We start from the raw sequence: 17,011 nt of genomic DNA, 5'->3' as shown, positions 1-17,011 counted from the left end.
ATTAAAAATATAGTAATGAATTTAGAGAGAAGGATATGATCTGCTTAGAAAGGTAAGTCACTTTTTGTATATTATTAGAACAACATCATCTATGCTGCATCTTCACTGCCACTTTAGTGAAGAGTTTGATTACTTACCTGTTCCCATTCATGCTTTGTTAATTGTTCAGAAAGGGATCCATTTGTTCTGATTCCCCGAGCTGTAATGGTTGTACCTACTTTATTTCCCTTCTCAGTAGCATGGTCTCCATCTATTGGAATTGGTGGCATCAGCACAGATTTCAACTACAAAACAAATTTATGCTTTAGCCAAACCCTATGCTCAGGGTGCTGCATGTAAAAGCTTCAGCACTAGTTGCTATTCTGTCTATATTGTTGTGCCTTGACCCAATGGAAAACACATGGTCCCCTTTTCCATCTCACCTACCTCATGGTCCCCTTTTCCATCTCACCTACCTCCTTCATCTTATTGATCAACTGATCTCTAAAAGTGGGGCTGTTAAGTTCTGTTTGTACATTTTTCAAAAAGAGATACTGTCCTAAGGGAAAGTTTCCCATTAGAGTTTCTAAAAGACCCCAGAGGCACAGATATCAGTAGAGATATGTTCTGTGGCGTCCTGACAGGAAAAAGAAGATGCTAAGGGAAAACTAGTCTCCCTCTGAGCCTTTATCTATACATGGGGCTAAGAGAGAGAACTAACAGGCCTAGAGTTCAGAAACATCTCAAGAGGATGGTTGCTTTTCCTTTTGCTGTGTTTTCCAGGAGAAATGAGAGAAAGTACATCTGTGCCTAGGAAAGTGCACAAAGGGGACATAAGTTGAAAACTTCAGAAGCCCTTCAACTTAAATGCACTGGGTTCTCAGTCTGACCTGCAAGCAATTGATTACATTCTCTAATCCTAGTAACAAAGGCAATGTATTTCTTTGGAAATAAAATATCTCTCTGATAGTACATCAATTACTATAATCCCTTCTACATTCCCTTACATAACTTGAGACTGTAATTTTATACTTGTTTCTTTGCAGTACCATACCTTTATACAAAACAATTTGAAATAATACTTCTGTTACATTGGTGACCTTAGTTCAGTGATGGACAATTCTCTGTGGTAGGCACTTAAGCTTCTTCTATAAACTAGGGTGTATATAAAAATCTTACCTTTGTTTTTCAAAAATAAAATTGAACCTTATTCTGAGGTCCTGTCTCATTGAGATGGTTGGAGTTCAATTTCAGCTATTATTAGTGAGTTCACAGCCTACCCTCCCTGTCTCCCCACCAGCAAATGTCGCCAGGTCTTAGGCAGAGCAGAATATTCTGGGAGGACAGTCTGGACGTGGCTCCACACAACTCACTTCTGATAAGGTCATCAGGCAGGGCAAAACCACATGGTCTCTTAAGTACATGTGGCTCCACCGTTTTCAAGGCCACTTGGGATCAGGATACTTTGTCCAGTCCCTGCTAAGGTACCACATCATCATTCTCTCCTGGGGGTCCTACTAGCCATCCCTTCTCACAACCCCTGCCAGGGAGTTTGAAAAATACTAAACCAGTCTTAGTGTTATAGAGTCTTCCTTCTCTGTCCCTCTGCACTCACCCTCCTCCCTAACCTGCCTACCTTACAAAATACCTTTAATGAACCTAGAATGGAGGTTGTCATCAGGTTCCCCCAACCCTACCCCTCTCCTATTAACAATTATACCATAACAGCAGGTATCAACCAGGAAGCATGGTCACCCCTACACTTGGAGGGTCCAAACAGATGGGCAAGTGGGGGTTATAAAACTGAACTTGAAAACCTGTTTTTGTATCTCATCTGGTAGAGTTCCAAAGGCTTGAACCTACTACTTTCATTACAGTTCAATTACATTTCACACAACAAGCACGTGCTACCAGTTCAACTTCACTCTAGGCAGGGTAGACAAAAAATACACAAGTCAAATTTCTACCTTTAAAGCCAGTCTTTTCAGTAGGTGGAACAATGATCCCCAAAAGGGGTGAAATTTGAGGTATCCTGGTAAAATTCCTGGCCCCAAAATTTCTCCCCAGGGTCTGTCTTGGTGACTGAAATTCAAACCTTAGTTTTAAGTATCAGGAAAAAGAGGAGAGAGTTGCAGAAGAGAGTTATGTTCAAAGCTTACTCTATGCCATTTTCTTCATATAGGTAATTATATTTAATCAACAATTCAATACAGTAGGTATTTTTAGCTTCAATGTATACATGTGGAAACTGAGGCTTAGAAATCGTTGGCAGCTTGCCCAGTCACCCAGCCAGGAAGTGGCAGAAGCAGGATGTAATGGATGTAATGCTAGCTACATCTGTCTGATATCAGAGCTCCATGGTGTTTGCTAGGTTAAGGTGGCTCTCAATTTAGGGTCTCCACAGAGACAGTAATGGGCATTCCAGACACATGCTCTTAATATCTCAAATAGCCCTAGAGAGGCCAGGCTTCTCAGGCTAACCTCAGGAAAGGAAAAGTTTTCAATCTGATCATTTGGTACCGGCTGCCATGGCTGATTAGCGCTGTTGTCACAGGGCAAGTGGTGGTGGACTGTTGCATTCCTGCCATGTGCTTGCCGATATTTGACTGACAGAAACATCATGTTCCCTTGCTCCTGGCTAGAATCATATCCACTCATTATGTTAACAGTGACTACCCCATGTTGATTGAAACGTCTTATTGGCTTGACTGTTTGCTGATATTATAAGAAAGGTGCCTTAAACTAGGTACCTTAAAATTTACTGCAACTGGGATACTTTTGAGAGTAAAGGGATGTGCTATTAATAACTACACCAAGACAACAGGTGTAAACCAGGAGTATGGTCATCACTGGGTGAGGCTGGGGACTGGGGTATGCAAAATCACCACAGAATCAGGAAAGGGGTTGTAAAAAGATTTTTTTCCAGTTTTATCTTACACTTGCCCTACTTTGGTCTTAAACCTCTTAGGAGATATTCAACAAACATTAATTAATACTTAACTACATCTTGGTGCTGGGGTTGTATCAGTGAACTAGAGAAGCAGGGGAGGATGGTAAACAAACAGTACTACAACTGCTTATTTAATTTTGGTAACTTTTATGAAGGATATGTACAAGGGGCTTGAAAGCACACAGAAGGGGACCTGATCTAGTGTGGAGGTCATGGATGGCTTTCCAGAGGAGGGGTGTATATTTAAGCTGAAATTAAAAGGATGAGAAGGAGTTAGCAACAATATTATCATTTATATGTGTATAAAGGCATAAGGGCTCTAAAAACTCAAGGTGGGACTTCCCTGGTGGTCCAGTGGTTAAGAATCTGTTTTGCAACGCAGGCGACGCCAGTTCGATCCCTGGTCGGGGAACTAAGATCTCACGTGCCGCGGGGCAACTAAGCTCACGCGCCACAACTACAGAGCCCACATGCTGCAACTACAAAGCCCACGCACTCCGGAGCCCGCGTGCCACCTAAGACCCAAAGCGGCCAAAAATAAATAAATAAATATTAAAAAAAAAAAACCTCAAGGTGAACAGGAATCACATTTCTGTCCATATCAAATTAAATTCTAGCTCTAGACCCCACTTGCTTAGATTGGTTGGAAGTCGATTATCAGTCCTGAGGAGTAAGGGTTTAGGTTTCTCACTAGGACCGTACAAGATCACCTGGCTCCAGAGCTGCCACTGGTCCTCATGCCCACCTGGCACCCCGTCTACCCCCTAGTCTGGGAGTGTTGGCTGGGCTCTGGTACAGGCGGAAGACGATTGCAGTCACTCTGCAAGGCCCAGCCAAAGACGCTGTTCACTACGGCTGGGAGCTTCACAGGCCCCCCACACCCACTACCCTCAGAGTGTCAATACATATTCCTGCTCTGCTTCTGCTGTATTGAATATGATTGCTTAAGTTGAAATATTAAAATATTCCCCCCCAGATTACCCTGAGCCATTTGGAATATATAAGGGAAATCACACCAATTCAGAAATAAATTGCTGTATGATTCCATTTCTATGAGGCACCTACAGCAGTCAAATTCATAGAGACAGAAGACAGAATGCCGAGGGCTGGGGAAGGTAGAATGGGGAGTCTGTTTAATGGGTAGAGTTTCAGTCTGGGAAGATGAAAGTTTTAGAAATGGATGGTGGTGTCAGTAGTGATGGTTGCAGAACAATGTGAAAGTACTTAATGTCACTGAACTATACACTTAAAAATGGTTAAAGTGGTAAATTTTATGTTTTGTATATTTTACCACACCTTTAATTAATTAAGTACAAATTTTAACTTTTCAAAAATCAGGATTTTTCACTTTTAGAAACTATACGAAATGCCGATATTTCCTCATTTTTCCACTTTCACCATGAATTTTTTTTTGTGCGGTACGCGGGCCTCTCACTGTTGTGGCCCCTCCTGTTGCGGAGCACAGGCTCCGGACGCGCAGGCTCAGGGGCCATGGCTCACGGACCCAGCCGCTTCACGGCATGTGGGATCTTCCCGGACCGGGGCACGAACCCGTGTCCCCTGCATCGGCAGGCGGACTCTCAACCACTGCGCCACCAGGGAAGCCCTCACCATGAATTTTTAACAATGCATTTTCCATATATAGAAGTTATCCATTTAGTTCCTTATCATGCAATCATAGATTTTCTTAAAATTTTTACTAATCTTTTCAGTTACAGCAACCACTAAAACACGAATCAATACAAAATAATAAATGAAGGGAGGTATGTATCCCTTTATAAATCTCTGAGACAACATTCATGCAAACACTGCTTCTTACTTTGTTTCTTTCTATACGGTGGAGTAAATTCAAGTCTGTGGACTCTGATATCCCTCCGTGTATGACCAGGATTTCATTGTCAATGATTGTACCAATTGGGAGCCAGGTATAGATGTCTTCCAAGACTTGTAAGATTTTTTTCCCATGTAGCTGTAAGTAAGAGCTTGAGTAAGTTTGTTTTTCTGATAGTTCAAGTTTATTGAATAGTCCCAACATATGGACAAAAATCCACAGTTTTCATGCCACCCAAAGAAGGTCAGGATGGAATCACTAACCAACAAGCATGGATTAATCATGTCTTTTTAGTCTGTGTTTTTGATACTTTGACATTTTGGTGCCTTGCTGACCCTTGAGAAGAGACTGCCCCTCCCAGGGCTAGTTAATTCCTAGAGATAGTAAAGGACTTGCCTTTTGTATGTAAATGAGGCTACCTTTCATATGCAAACCAAACTATCCAGAGCCTATCCTCCCAACTAGTCCTTTATGGAATTCTCACACCCAGGGTCACTATTCTCACCTCCAGTCACCCCAGGGCCAGATACCAGACAACCTTGGACAAGCCCTAAGCCCCAGAGCCTGCTAAAACTATTCAAACTAGCCAATCCTAAACCTGTTTACAATGCCTCACCCATTTCTTCCCAAGGAAACAACAATAAAGGCTTTTGTCCATGTCAAGGAAACCACAATAAAGGCTCTTGTCCATGTTTGTCTGCATTCCCTCCGCCTCTGACTGACCCCCGGAGTGCTTCCCCATGTGGCCGCCGGGTGTGGTGTGCCATGCCTCCAGTTTCTAAGGAACTGTGAGTAAAAACCTTTTCCTTCATGACAGTCATTTCCATGTCTGCACGTTTTACCATACCTGAGTAGAACAAATCCCAGGTACCTTTAAAACAATGGAATATGTTTGTATCTATGCTAAAACTTACACAGAAGTCACAATGAAAAAGCTTGTGTCTAGAAAGAAAAACAGGTCTTCACTATAGCAGTGGCCTCTCCCGTTGCGGAGCACAGGCTCCGGACGCGCAGGCTTAGCGGCCATGGCTCATGGGCCCAGCCGCTCCGCGGCATGTGGGATCTTCCCGGACCGGGGCACGAACCCGTGTCCCCTGCATCGGCAGGCGGACTCTCAACCACTGCGCCACCAGGGAAGCCCCAGGGCTTCCTTTTGTGCTTTTATATTATTGGCATGAATTCTGACTAGTTCTCCCCTCACCCTTCTTGAAGCTTTCTTTTTTTTTTAACTTCTATGTATCAACAGCAAAGAAAATGCAAAAAAAAAAGAGCCTTACCTTATATTTATGCAAAACTTCGTTTGTGAAGCCATACCTGAAAAAAAACAATGGGATTTCAACTCTTTCACTGAATGTTGAGAACTCCTATTTACATGAGTCAAGTCATGCAAAAAAGGGAGCCCTTGCCATCTCGCTACCACAAGTATCAAGAACTCAAGAAACGAGACTTTATTTGGAACGATTACTTATCCAAGACTTTGCTAGGCACGATGGGAAAGAAGAAAAGCAGCAGATGACACTGTCCCTATCCTCAAGGAGCTTAGGGAAAAGAAGATAAATTTTCATGAAACAATTACAAGACAACTTAAGAAATACATGGTATGCACAGGTGTATAAGTACTGTAAGTATTCAGAGATGTGTGCTGTGGCCACTGGGGGACAGTGTGTGGGAGAATGCTTTTCGTTTAGATAGAATTTCTCAGACATCCTATATTTTATAGTAAATGAATGATCGGGGGCAAAAAGACTGAATAAAGACAAAGAAAAGCCTAGAAGATAACAAGCTGGCTCTTTATACTCTCTGATAAAGTTCATGTAATGGTATTGAGGGTTTTAATAGAAAGTGTCAGAAATTTTAATGCCTGAATAGCAGTCACTAAGGGAGAATTAATGATGAAAAATTTTTTTCAATTACTTTCCTTGCCTTAGGATAATAATATATACCTTTAACACCTTTAACACAGTGAAGTCAGAACACAGCATACTCACTCCAGGTTTCCATGCAAATCATATCATGTGAAGCTTCTACAGGGTAACGTTATATTTTCCAAGATGAACTCAGCCCTGCCTACTCAACAGCACCTCGAATCAGCTTACCCCAAACTGAACTCATCCTTCTCCCTCACCCCAACTTTCTCCACTTATCATGTTCCTAATAACAGTGATCTTGCAAATTCAAGCTAGGAACCTGGAGGTCATTCCTAATTCTCTCTCCTTTCAAGTCCCCCATATCACGTTACCAAGCCTTAAATCATTGCCTAAACTTCCTCCTGAAGATATCTACTGCTTTGGGTCTCCATCTTTACCACACAAGTCTAAGTGAGACTCCATCATCTATCTCTTCAACTACTTCCTAATTGGCCTCCCCATATCAATTCTTGTCCCCCTCCAAACTAATCTTCCTGCTGCATTTTAAAACACAAATTGTATAATACTCTTCAATGATTTTCTCTTGTCCTCAGGAGAAAGCCCAAATTTCTTTGCAATCATTTCTTACGTCTCCAGCCCTATCAGGTACCATCCTGTCCTTCAGTCTTTGTTCCTCCCATCCTGAACTTCTTTCAAGTCTAAAAAGTCCTTTCTCATGTTCTGCATAAGTTGTCTCCTCACTGTGGAACAGTTTCTCATCCCCCCTGCCACGGTCCTCTCTTGATCGCCTAATTCATCCTCCAGGTCTCAAGCTAATGCCATACTTCTATGGGAGAACCTTCCAATCACCCCTCAGACAGATTGGATCCCCCACTTTACAAACTCATCACACTTGAAAAACCTGCTCAACTCGTGTCTTCCCTGCTAGATATAAACTCCAGTAGGGCAGGGGCCATGTCTCTTTCACTAACCATTGTAGGCACTAGATAAATACAGTTGACTAGCTAAATAAATGGAAGGATAAATGGCATGCCCAAATAAACAGATTGAGCTATATTATATATAATGGGTCTCTGAAAGTAGCCTTGAGATTTTGGGGTTTTCTTTTCTTCATAATCTTATCACTTGCTTCCATACTTGAGGATTAGAATTGAACTGTGTTCAGGCCAAGCGCCAAAACTGCCCCAAAGACAAAACTAATCAGCTGCTGAGCTTTGATCTAGGCACCCAAAAGCCCAGGACCAAAGCATGAAACATGCCATGCCTTCTACTTCCCTAGAGCAAACTGGATTCTGTTTTTCATAAAACAAGAAACAAGAAAAACAAAAGGAGAAGGAGAGGAAGAAAAAGAGGAAGGGAAAGGGGAAGGGGAAGAGGAGGAGGAGGAGGAAAGAAGAGAAAGGAGAACATTTGTCACTTACTGTGCCTTTCAGCAAAAATTGGTAAACCATTTAACCAATCTTTATTCCCCAAAACTCCAGTGAGTCAGATAGTTGAAACACTATGTTACAGCTGTTCTCAAATATGTTTATGAACAACTATGCCAAAAGCAATCACCGTGTCATAAAAAATATACACATCAGTGAAAAACACAGTACTAGTTTCTGAGACAACATGTGATGCAAGCCAAAAGAGTAGCAAGAGAATGAGTTCATCTAAACCTGCTCATACAACCTACCACACCTCCAAACCTGGCCTAACACGTCTACTCGGCACACAATTTGGCTTGTGAAGGCTGGGCACAGGAAGAAGGAAACATAATAGAAGGGCGAAGGAAGAACGGGAAGAAAAGATAGGAAGGGAACTTTAGAGCAATTTATACTCACTCACACAGCAGAAGATTGGGGGAGGTAAATCGCTGTAAGAATTGAGCTCTTCCTTGAGATTCTCCTCATCCCTGCTTCTCTACACTCACCTCTCACCCTCCGCTAGGAGCTAAACATGGCAGCATTTTCCAGAACAGGCAACAAAAGAGGAAATCCACAGGCCTAGCTTACCTCATATTCATCATAAAATCTTCATGGTTGCCTCTGTTCAGGTGCAGGTCATTGGGGTAGACCAGAAAACTCACAAACAGGATCATTAGGATCTCCATGGAATTTTTTCCTCGATCCACAAAATCACCATTAAAAACATATGGGTTGCTCACTGAGGGGAGACCATTCTGTGGAAGGAAGAAGGAGAAAAACAAGCAGTTAAAAGAATGTACTTGGGGCTTCTCTGGTGGCGCAGTGGTTGAGAGTCCGCCTGCCAACGCAGGGGACACGGGTTCGTGCCCCGGTCCGGGAAGATCCCACATGCCGCGAAGCGGCTGGGCCCATGAGCCATGGCCGCTGAGCCTGCGCGTCGGGAGCCTGTGCTCTGCAACGGGAGAGGCCACAACAGTGAGAGGACCGCGTACTGCAAAAAAAAAAAAAAAAAGAATGTACTTTTAAAAGTAATGCTTTGTACTTAATGTCCATGTGGATATGGAGAAAAGAGGCTGAGTCAGTTCTTCCACTGGGAAAAATCTGCTCACTCACTCAAGCCAGTTTCACTCTCCAGGGCAGGCATCTCCTGCAAGGGACCTTGGAAGTGAAGGATTAGCTTGGGACAGGAAGACTCCAGGGGGATGGGGATTGCTCATTCTACTCACCACCACCTACTATGAGTTTTCTCTGGAAGAACCTGATATTTGTCCTATTAAAAATGGTTATTCTCGGGCTTCCCTGGTGGTGCAGTGGTTAAGAATCCGCCTGCCATTGCAGGGGACACGGGTTTGATCACTGGTCCGGGAAGATCCCACATGCCGTGGAGCAACTAAGCCCGTGTGCCACAACTACTGAGCCTGCGTTCTACAGCCCGTGAGCCACAACTAATGAGCCTGCGTGCCACAACTACTGAAGCCCACACACCTAGAGCCTGTGCTCTGCAGCAAGAGAAGCCATGGCAATGAGAAGCCCGCGCACCACAACAAAGAGTAGCCCCCGCTCACCGCAACTAGAGAAAGCCCATGTGCAGTGAAAAAAGACCCAACACAGCCAAAAATAAATAAATAAAATTAATTAATTAATTTAAAAAACAAACAAAAATTAAGTAAAATAAATAAAATAAAATAAAATAAAAATGGTTACTCTCATCTCTTCCTTAGGTAGAAGAGGGAAACTTCTACCCAAGGAAGAACACTAAACTAAGAGCCAAATGTCGTTCATTCTAAGGGACCCTTATTTAACTTCTCTGGGCTGTGATTCTCTCAATTTGAAAAAAGGGAATGACACTATATTCTCCACACACACCCCCACCCCAGAGCAAACGAGAGAACGGGTATGAAAGCACTCAGGAAAGTGTAAGGTTCTGCCCAACTGTGAGCAGGGCTAACACACCATCAGTACACTCTGATACGATCACACCAGGTGTTACAGGCATGTGTTTTGACTTCTCACTGACCAGGGCCATATTTGTTGTTAAATATTTTGATTACCACTCCTGAGTATGAGATAATACTTTAAGATACAGTGTTAGCACAAAAAAGGACTGGGATCAGGACAAAGGTCTGGTCTTTATAGCAGCTATTCACTCGTTTACTTCTGTACTACTAAACTCTAAGATAAAACACGTCATGCCTGGTAGGGAAATGGTTGAGTGCATTTCTATTGCATAGTAAGATAAATTCAAATGTTTAAAAAATACATTGCAAAGAGAAAATTTTAAGTACTCATACATCCTAATATATGTCTTCCTTCAAAAAAGTTACCTTCAAGAAATAATGCACGTATTCTAATTATATTAATCTTTCTCAAATGATTTTCAAATTCCTTTTTTGTTAGATTTCAAATTACATAAGAAAATCTTATTACTTTATACTCACCACCTAGTATTTATATACATTTAAAAATTTTCATATCAATATGATAGAAATAGTTGAAAAAATATAATACAAGTTGTAGCAAGTAACTTAGGGATTCCAGAAATCATTATGCAATGAAACATGTCCTGAAGGCAACTGGAAACAAACAAGCAAGCAGTGGTGTAGTGTTCTGGGCCAGAAGACTTATTCTCTAATTCAGCTCCACTTTTACTCATGTGCCTGTCCTTGGGCAAGTTATTTGATCTTTATGAACTCTAGTTTCCTCATCTGTTAAATGAGAATGATAACTTCCATACTTATCACACAGGGCTACTTCGGAACTCAAATGAGACTGTGTGTATAAAATTTCATGAAAACCATAAAGCACCATACAAATTAAGAAATTCGTTTTATTATGGCCTCCAAATTATTTCTATTTTTAAGATCCCATTATTTTATATTTTCTTATACATTAACTCACATAACCTTATTCACACTGGGCTTAGATAGTGTGAGTCAGTTATAAAAATATAGGCTATTGGTCATCAAAACGTAAAGAAAAGGGGAATGATTCTGCATCTCTGATACACTTCCTTCCCTCAGCCTTCAGCTGGCTGGGATGAGTAAGCTGGAGAAGTCTGAGAGGTGCTGAAGGCTATAGGTTCTATTGGGATGTCCAAGACTGAAGGGGGCTCAAGGAGCAGCAGCAGAGAGCCATGGAAGAACTAGGTCTGAGAGGACATGTGGACTCCTTGATTAAGGGGAGACCCTGCCTCAGAGCATGTGTGTGGTCTTGCTTGGGAGAGAGGGATCTGGATCTTACCAGAAAAAGTATAGGAGAACTTCTTTTACATCTCTGAAGCTAAAAGAATACTAATACTTGTATTTAGAGACACCTAGGAACATAGAGACTTCCTCTCACACTCTTGATGCAAGAGTAGAAAGTGTTGTGCCTCCAACTATGGAGAGGCTTAACCTAGCTTAAGCAGAAAATTAAAAATGGAAATAACCTAGTACTTAAGGGGATCCAGTAACCAGAGAGAGGCAGACCAATCAGATCTGCCAAAGTGCGATCCCCTAATGAGACAAGACCGCTGGAGGAGACAGAGGACACTTTTTTTTTTAAGAGTACCATGAAATAAAGAACAAAAAGTTAATAATTCTTGGCATGAAAAATATGCTATTCAAATTTAAAATAGCATAGATTGGCGCTAACTAAAAGAAGGAATGGTTGAAAGATACATTACTGACCTGAAAGAGCAAGCAGATAAAAAATCTCTCACACAGAGCAAAAGGCAAAATGATGGAAATCATGAGGAATGAGTAAGAGATTAGAGTTCAGAGCCAAGAGAACTAATGTGCCAATAATAAGCATTCCAGAATCAGGAAAAAGGAACAGATGGAGAAGAGGCAATAATTACATAAATAAGAGAGGGAATTTTCTATGGTTAAAAAGAGACTTCAGCCTGAAGTTTGAAAGAGCTCATGATTTCTATGCTCAATGAACATGTATTGATTGCTTGTTATGTACTAGATACAGTTTTAGGGTGTTAGAAACACAGAAGTAAACAATACAAAGTCCCTGCATTCAAGCAGCTTGCATTTAGAGAATCTAACACCCACATGTCCCATAGAGGAAAATACTCAAGACAATATTCTAACCAAATAATAGCAGTAACAATAAAAAGTCCTTAAGTCAGGGAAAGACTAAGAGGAAAGAATACAGATGTGAACAATGAACCCTGCAATATATAATTAAATATAAATCAATAGCAATAATATGGAAATTGTGTTTAAGTACAAAGCAAGGATTCAAGAAATAGAAGAGACATACTATGAAGGAAATCTAATAATGGTCAAGAAATAAAAATATGGCATGAACAATAGCTAAGGATTTGCAGGAGAGCTGAAGGGAGAAAAGTAAAATTCTCTACAAATCTCATCTGAATGGGAGATGTACATGGAAAATGTGAAAACAAATACATTTGTCTTACTGGAGGAGAGAGAGGCTAATGGTGGAGGAATAAAGTTATAGCTATTTGAGAAGTATACATACATACATCATTTATTAGAAATGTCAGGAATGGGAAGACAATGACTAATGAATGGAAAAGCACAGTAAAAGTGCCAAAGAAAACAATAATTTTAAAAACTTCACCAAAACAGCAAAAAGAAAGGAAAAAAGGATGAAACCAAGAGAAATAAATAGTAAACAAAGTAGAACAGAAGGACATTTTTCAAAAATATGTGTTGTTATACTAAATGTGAGTGGGTTAAATTCTACCATTAACATACCAAGACTACCAGACTACATTAAAACACAAAACTCAGGTATGTATAGTTTGTGAGAAATACACATGAAAAAAATAAAGGGAGACTGAAAACAAGGTAAATACAACAAAGAAAAAGCAAAAATGCAAATATTAATATTAGATAGAGTGGAATTTTTAATATTAAAAGTGCTAAACATGATGATAAAGCAACATTATATCATAATAACAGGCACTTTATAAAGAAGATACAATTCATAAACTTGTATTCAATAAACGAAAGAACAAGTTTTTGCTTTGTATATTTAGCCACTATAAATGCAAGAAGATTTTTTAAAAAATACAAACATAGTAAATCATTCAGATCAAATTATTGGTTTAAAATAATGTCCACAAATTATTTGACACTCCCTTTAAAAGGTGAAGCCTAATTTACCATTCCTTGAATGTGGGCTGGACTTAGTGATTTACTTTTAAGAAAGGAATAAGAAAAAGCAGAAGTGATGGTGTGCAACTTTGGAGACTAAGTCATAAAAGATACTGCAGCCTCCTATCTGATCTCTCTCTTGGATCACTCACTCTGGGGAAAGCTAGCTGCTATGTCATGAGAACACTCAGGTACCCTGTGGAGAGGCCCATGTGGCTGTTTTGTCAACAGCCAGCAAGGAACTTAAATGCTGTGCCATGTGAGTCAGCAATCTTGGAAATGGGTCTGCCAACCCCAGTCAACCTTACAAATGACTGCAGCCCTGACCAATAGCTTGATTGCTAGCTCATGAGAGACCTTAAGCCAGAACGACCCAGCTAAACTGCACTCAAATTTCTGAACCATAGAAACTGTGAGATACTAAATGTTTGCAGTTTTAAGCCACTAAGGACTGGGGTAATTTATTACAAAGAAATATACAATATACATATTTAGAAAGATATAGATGGAAAAAACTGAATATGCAGTTTACCCTTGAACTGCAAGGGTCCACTTATATGCAGATATTTTTCAATAGTAAATACTGCAGTACTTGAGAACCTGCTGTATAGCACAGGGAACGCCACTGCGCTGTACAGTAGAAACTAACACAACACTGTAAAACAACTATACCCCAATAAAAAATAAATAAATAAATTTCATTATATAATAGGTAAAAAAAAAAACACTACAGTACTACATGGTCCATGGTTGGTTGAATCTGTGGACACAGAGGAGCTGCGGATGAAGAGGGCCAACAATAAGTTATTCGTGGATTAACTCTTGCATTGTTCAAGGGTCAACTGTATAACTAATGAACTTAATAGATAGATATATGAAGAACTTTGCATCCTATGAATAGAGAATACAATTAATTTTTCATTTGTCCACAGAGGCTTCATGAGAATCAATCATATACTTGATTTCAAAGAAATCCTTAACAAATTCAAAATAAGAAACATTTCATAGAACACATTCTCATATCATAATCCAATAAAATCTGAAGTAAATAAAAATATGATTCAAAAAATTCTAGCTTCTTGAATTAAGATCCTTGGAAATTAAAAATTGTAGTCTTAATAACCATTGGATCAAAGAGGAAATTAATAGCAATATTATAAGTGCAACAGAAGGCTCAGTTAAAACTAAAATTAGAAAAGATGCATTGCCTGAAATGCCTTCATTATTAAAGAAGATGCACATGAAAGACTGTATTCATCTTAAGACATTAGAAAAATAAAAATAAAACCAATCAAATAAAGATAAAAGCTGGAATTAATGAAATGGAAAACAAAAAAATGAAAGTTATATAATCCAAAGGGTGATTCTTTGAAAGAACAAATTGATAAAATTGATGATAAAACTCATCATGAGCCTGATTGAGGATAAGTGAAAGAAGAGAATAAATGTAAGATTAAAGATTGGAAAAAAGATAAAGATATACAGAAGTAAATTTTAAAACTATATATATATATATATAGAGAGAGAGAGAGAGAGAGAGAGAGAACATAATATTGGCATCTGTGGCAATGTACTTTGACAATCTAGAGAAATGGAGGATTTTCTTGAAAATTAGAAGCTACCAAAACTGATTCAAAAGAAGTAGAAAACTTCGAAAGTGCATTGGTTGCATGTTGCTTTATAGCAGAGCTCTATCTCAATTTTTAAGAGCAAATAGTTTTAATGTTACTTAAACCAGTGACTCCCATCCTTGGCTGCACATTAGAATCACATGGAGACTCCTAGGTGTCCATCAGAATCTCTGGGAGTGGGACTCAGGTATCAGTAGGTTTTTTTCCCCATTTTCTTGGGTGATTACAATGTATAGCCAAGTTTGAGAACAAGGGATTTAAGTTCCAAACCATAGAAAATGATGTACATCTCTCCAATTTATTTCATAAGATCAATAAAACCTTAATATCAAAATTTGAGAAAAGCAACAGTCAAAATTTGAGAAAATATGTAAACATATTTTCCACTGGAATGACCAATTTTCTGGTAGTAGAACTCATCCCCAGTTAAACCAAACTTTGTAAGTATTTCACCTCTACTATGAGCAACGAATACCGAATTTCTTTAGTCAAACCTAATTTTAAGCCCCTAATAGTAAGGGTCAGCTAAGCCATCCACCTTACATGGCATGCTTGACACCCAATAAGTTTTAACCTTTTCAAAAAATCACACGACTTCAAAAGATTGATTTGTGATAATGAAGCTCGTTCAATAGAAAATGTTACTGTCTGTGAAAGTGATTCTAAAAGGAGTGCTAAATATATACTGAACTTCTGTAAGTGTTGCCTCTGAAGGCAAAGGCAAGACTTACTTGGATGTATAAGAACTGCATTGTTGAGCCAGGACTAGTTGTATTACTCTATATAGTCTGAGTTCAAATACGTTTTAGTCTTAGAATAATAAGAGAATTGGAAAACAGATAAAAAGAATAGCTAAGTCTCCTGGGACATGGGTCTCTAGGATATTTAGGCTTCTAGCTACGCTACTGAGATTTCTCTGGATTTTCTTCAAAGAAGCAAACACTGCTGCTGAGGGAACCCATCCTTCACACAGTTCCAGTAAATCAAACTCTCTGGCTTATTCTGCAGCTGATATACAACAAACCATCTATGACATGGTGATCAAGGTGACAAATACAGAAAACCTGGGGTAACTACAACTCTGAACAGCATTAGATGACCTTCAGGGGGAAAAAAATAGCAGATCACAATTAATTAACTTGAGTAGAGATAAGGAGACCTATTTCCCACTGAAGTATTTTACATAAGACATCTAGAAGTTATCACAATTTTGGGGGGGCATTTTCCCGAGGCACATCAAACAATAACCTCTGGACCTCAACTCCACATTATTTTAATTTTTATTTCTTTTGCAAACTCTATTTTAGAGATCTGTTCTGATTATAACACACTGCCTTAATCTCAAAAGGTAAAGAATTGACTACTGTGGCAGTGGGAAGCATATCAGCAATAGAGAAAAAAGAAAATATTTAATGACCTTCACAGCCGGAAAATTTGGGGCATAGGGCGTGGGGTGGAGGATAGTGGAGAAGAGAGAAAGAAAAGGAAAACAAGGCTGCGTGGCTTCCATGGACAGCATCAGTATGACACCCACAGGGGTGAGAGGTAATTAGCTTCTCTCTGTCCATGTGCAGCTCTTTTTCAACTGTAGGAGGTTTCCACACACAGCATCAATTTAACAAACTAACTTGCCAATACTTGGTCTAAAATTCAAGCTTTCTCGTCAATGAGGAAAAGGATCTGAATGAAGTATTCCAAACTGGTCACTCTAATTAAGCAAGAGTGGCTGATTAAAATTAACCTTTTCAGAAAATAAAGTCTAAAAATATGACCTAACTAATGCCATGTAAATTGCTTCACTTGATGATATGTGAAGCCATATAAAGTTGGGATGCCCTTTTAGGAAAGGTGTGCCATGGTTAACCGTGTGGAACCTAGAGGAAAGAATTCCCTTCAAATCCAGATAGGACTGTGAGCTGAAACTGTCTAGCTTAGTCTTAAGGTGCTAAATGATAGAATTTGTAAGGACAACCAAATATTAAAGAAACCAAAAATGTCAAAACAATCAAAAACGATCACTGGTACGGATTCCATCATTTATTGCAGCACACCACAAAAAGGGTGTGGGAATAAAATCTTTTCTGATCCTTCAGAACTTTCCTTCATGATTTAGGCACTTATCAAATTACTAAAACTCTTTGAAGGGATTGTCTTAAATGTCACCTCCTCCAGGAAGTCTCCCACGACTTAGACGCCCCTCCAATGTGCTCCCTTGGAAACTTGTTTACC

At 39.7% G+C, this 17,011-nt stretch overlaps 1 protein-coding gene across 1 annotated transcript in view; it reads right to left on the bottom strand.

Moving 5' to 3' along the window:
- PPEF1 (protein phosphatase with EF-hand domain 1) overlaps nucleotides 1-17,011 on the bottom strand; it is a gene marked incomplete at both ends in the record, with an annotated part of 123,834 nt that overhangs the window by 33,133 nt on the left and 73,690 nt on the right. Inside the window, 4 exons of the mRNA XM_082864221.1 lie at nucleotides 138-284; nucleotides 4,749-4,898; nucleotides 6,038-6,074; nucleotides 8,626-8,792. Coding sequence (XP_082720347.1) covers nucleotides 138-284; nucleotides 4,749-4,898; nucleotides 6,038-6,074; nucleotides 8,626-8,792 — 501 coding nt within the window. The remainder of the gene's footprint in view (nucleotides 1-137; nucleotides 285-4,748; nucleotides 4,899-6,037; nucleotides 6,075-8,625; nucleotides 8,793-17,011) is intronic.

This window comes from Leucopleurus acutus, assembly GCF_964270905.1.
Source record: "Leucopleurus acutus genome assembly, chromosome: X".
Lineage (NCBI taxonomy): Eukaryota > Metazoa > Chordata > Mammalia > Artiodactyla > Delphinidae > Leucopleurus > Leucopleurus acutus.
The sequence above is the reverse complement of the archived record's forward strand: the minus strand, read 5'-3'. Positions and strand labels throughout refer to the sequence as shown.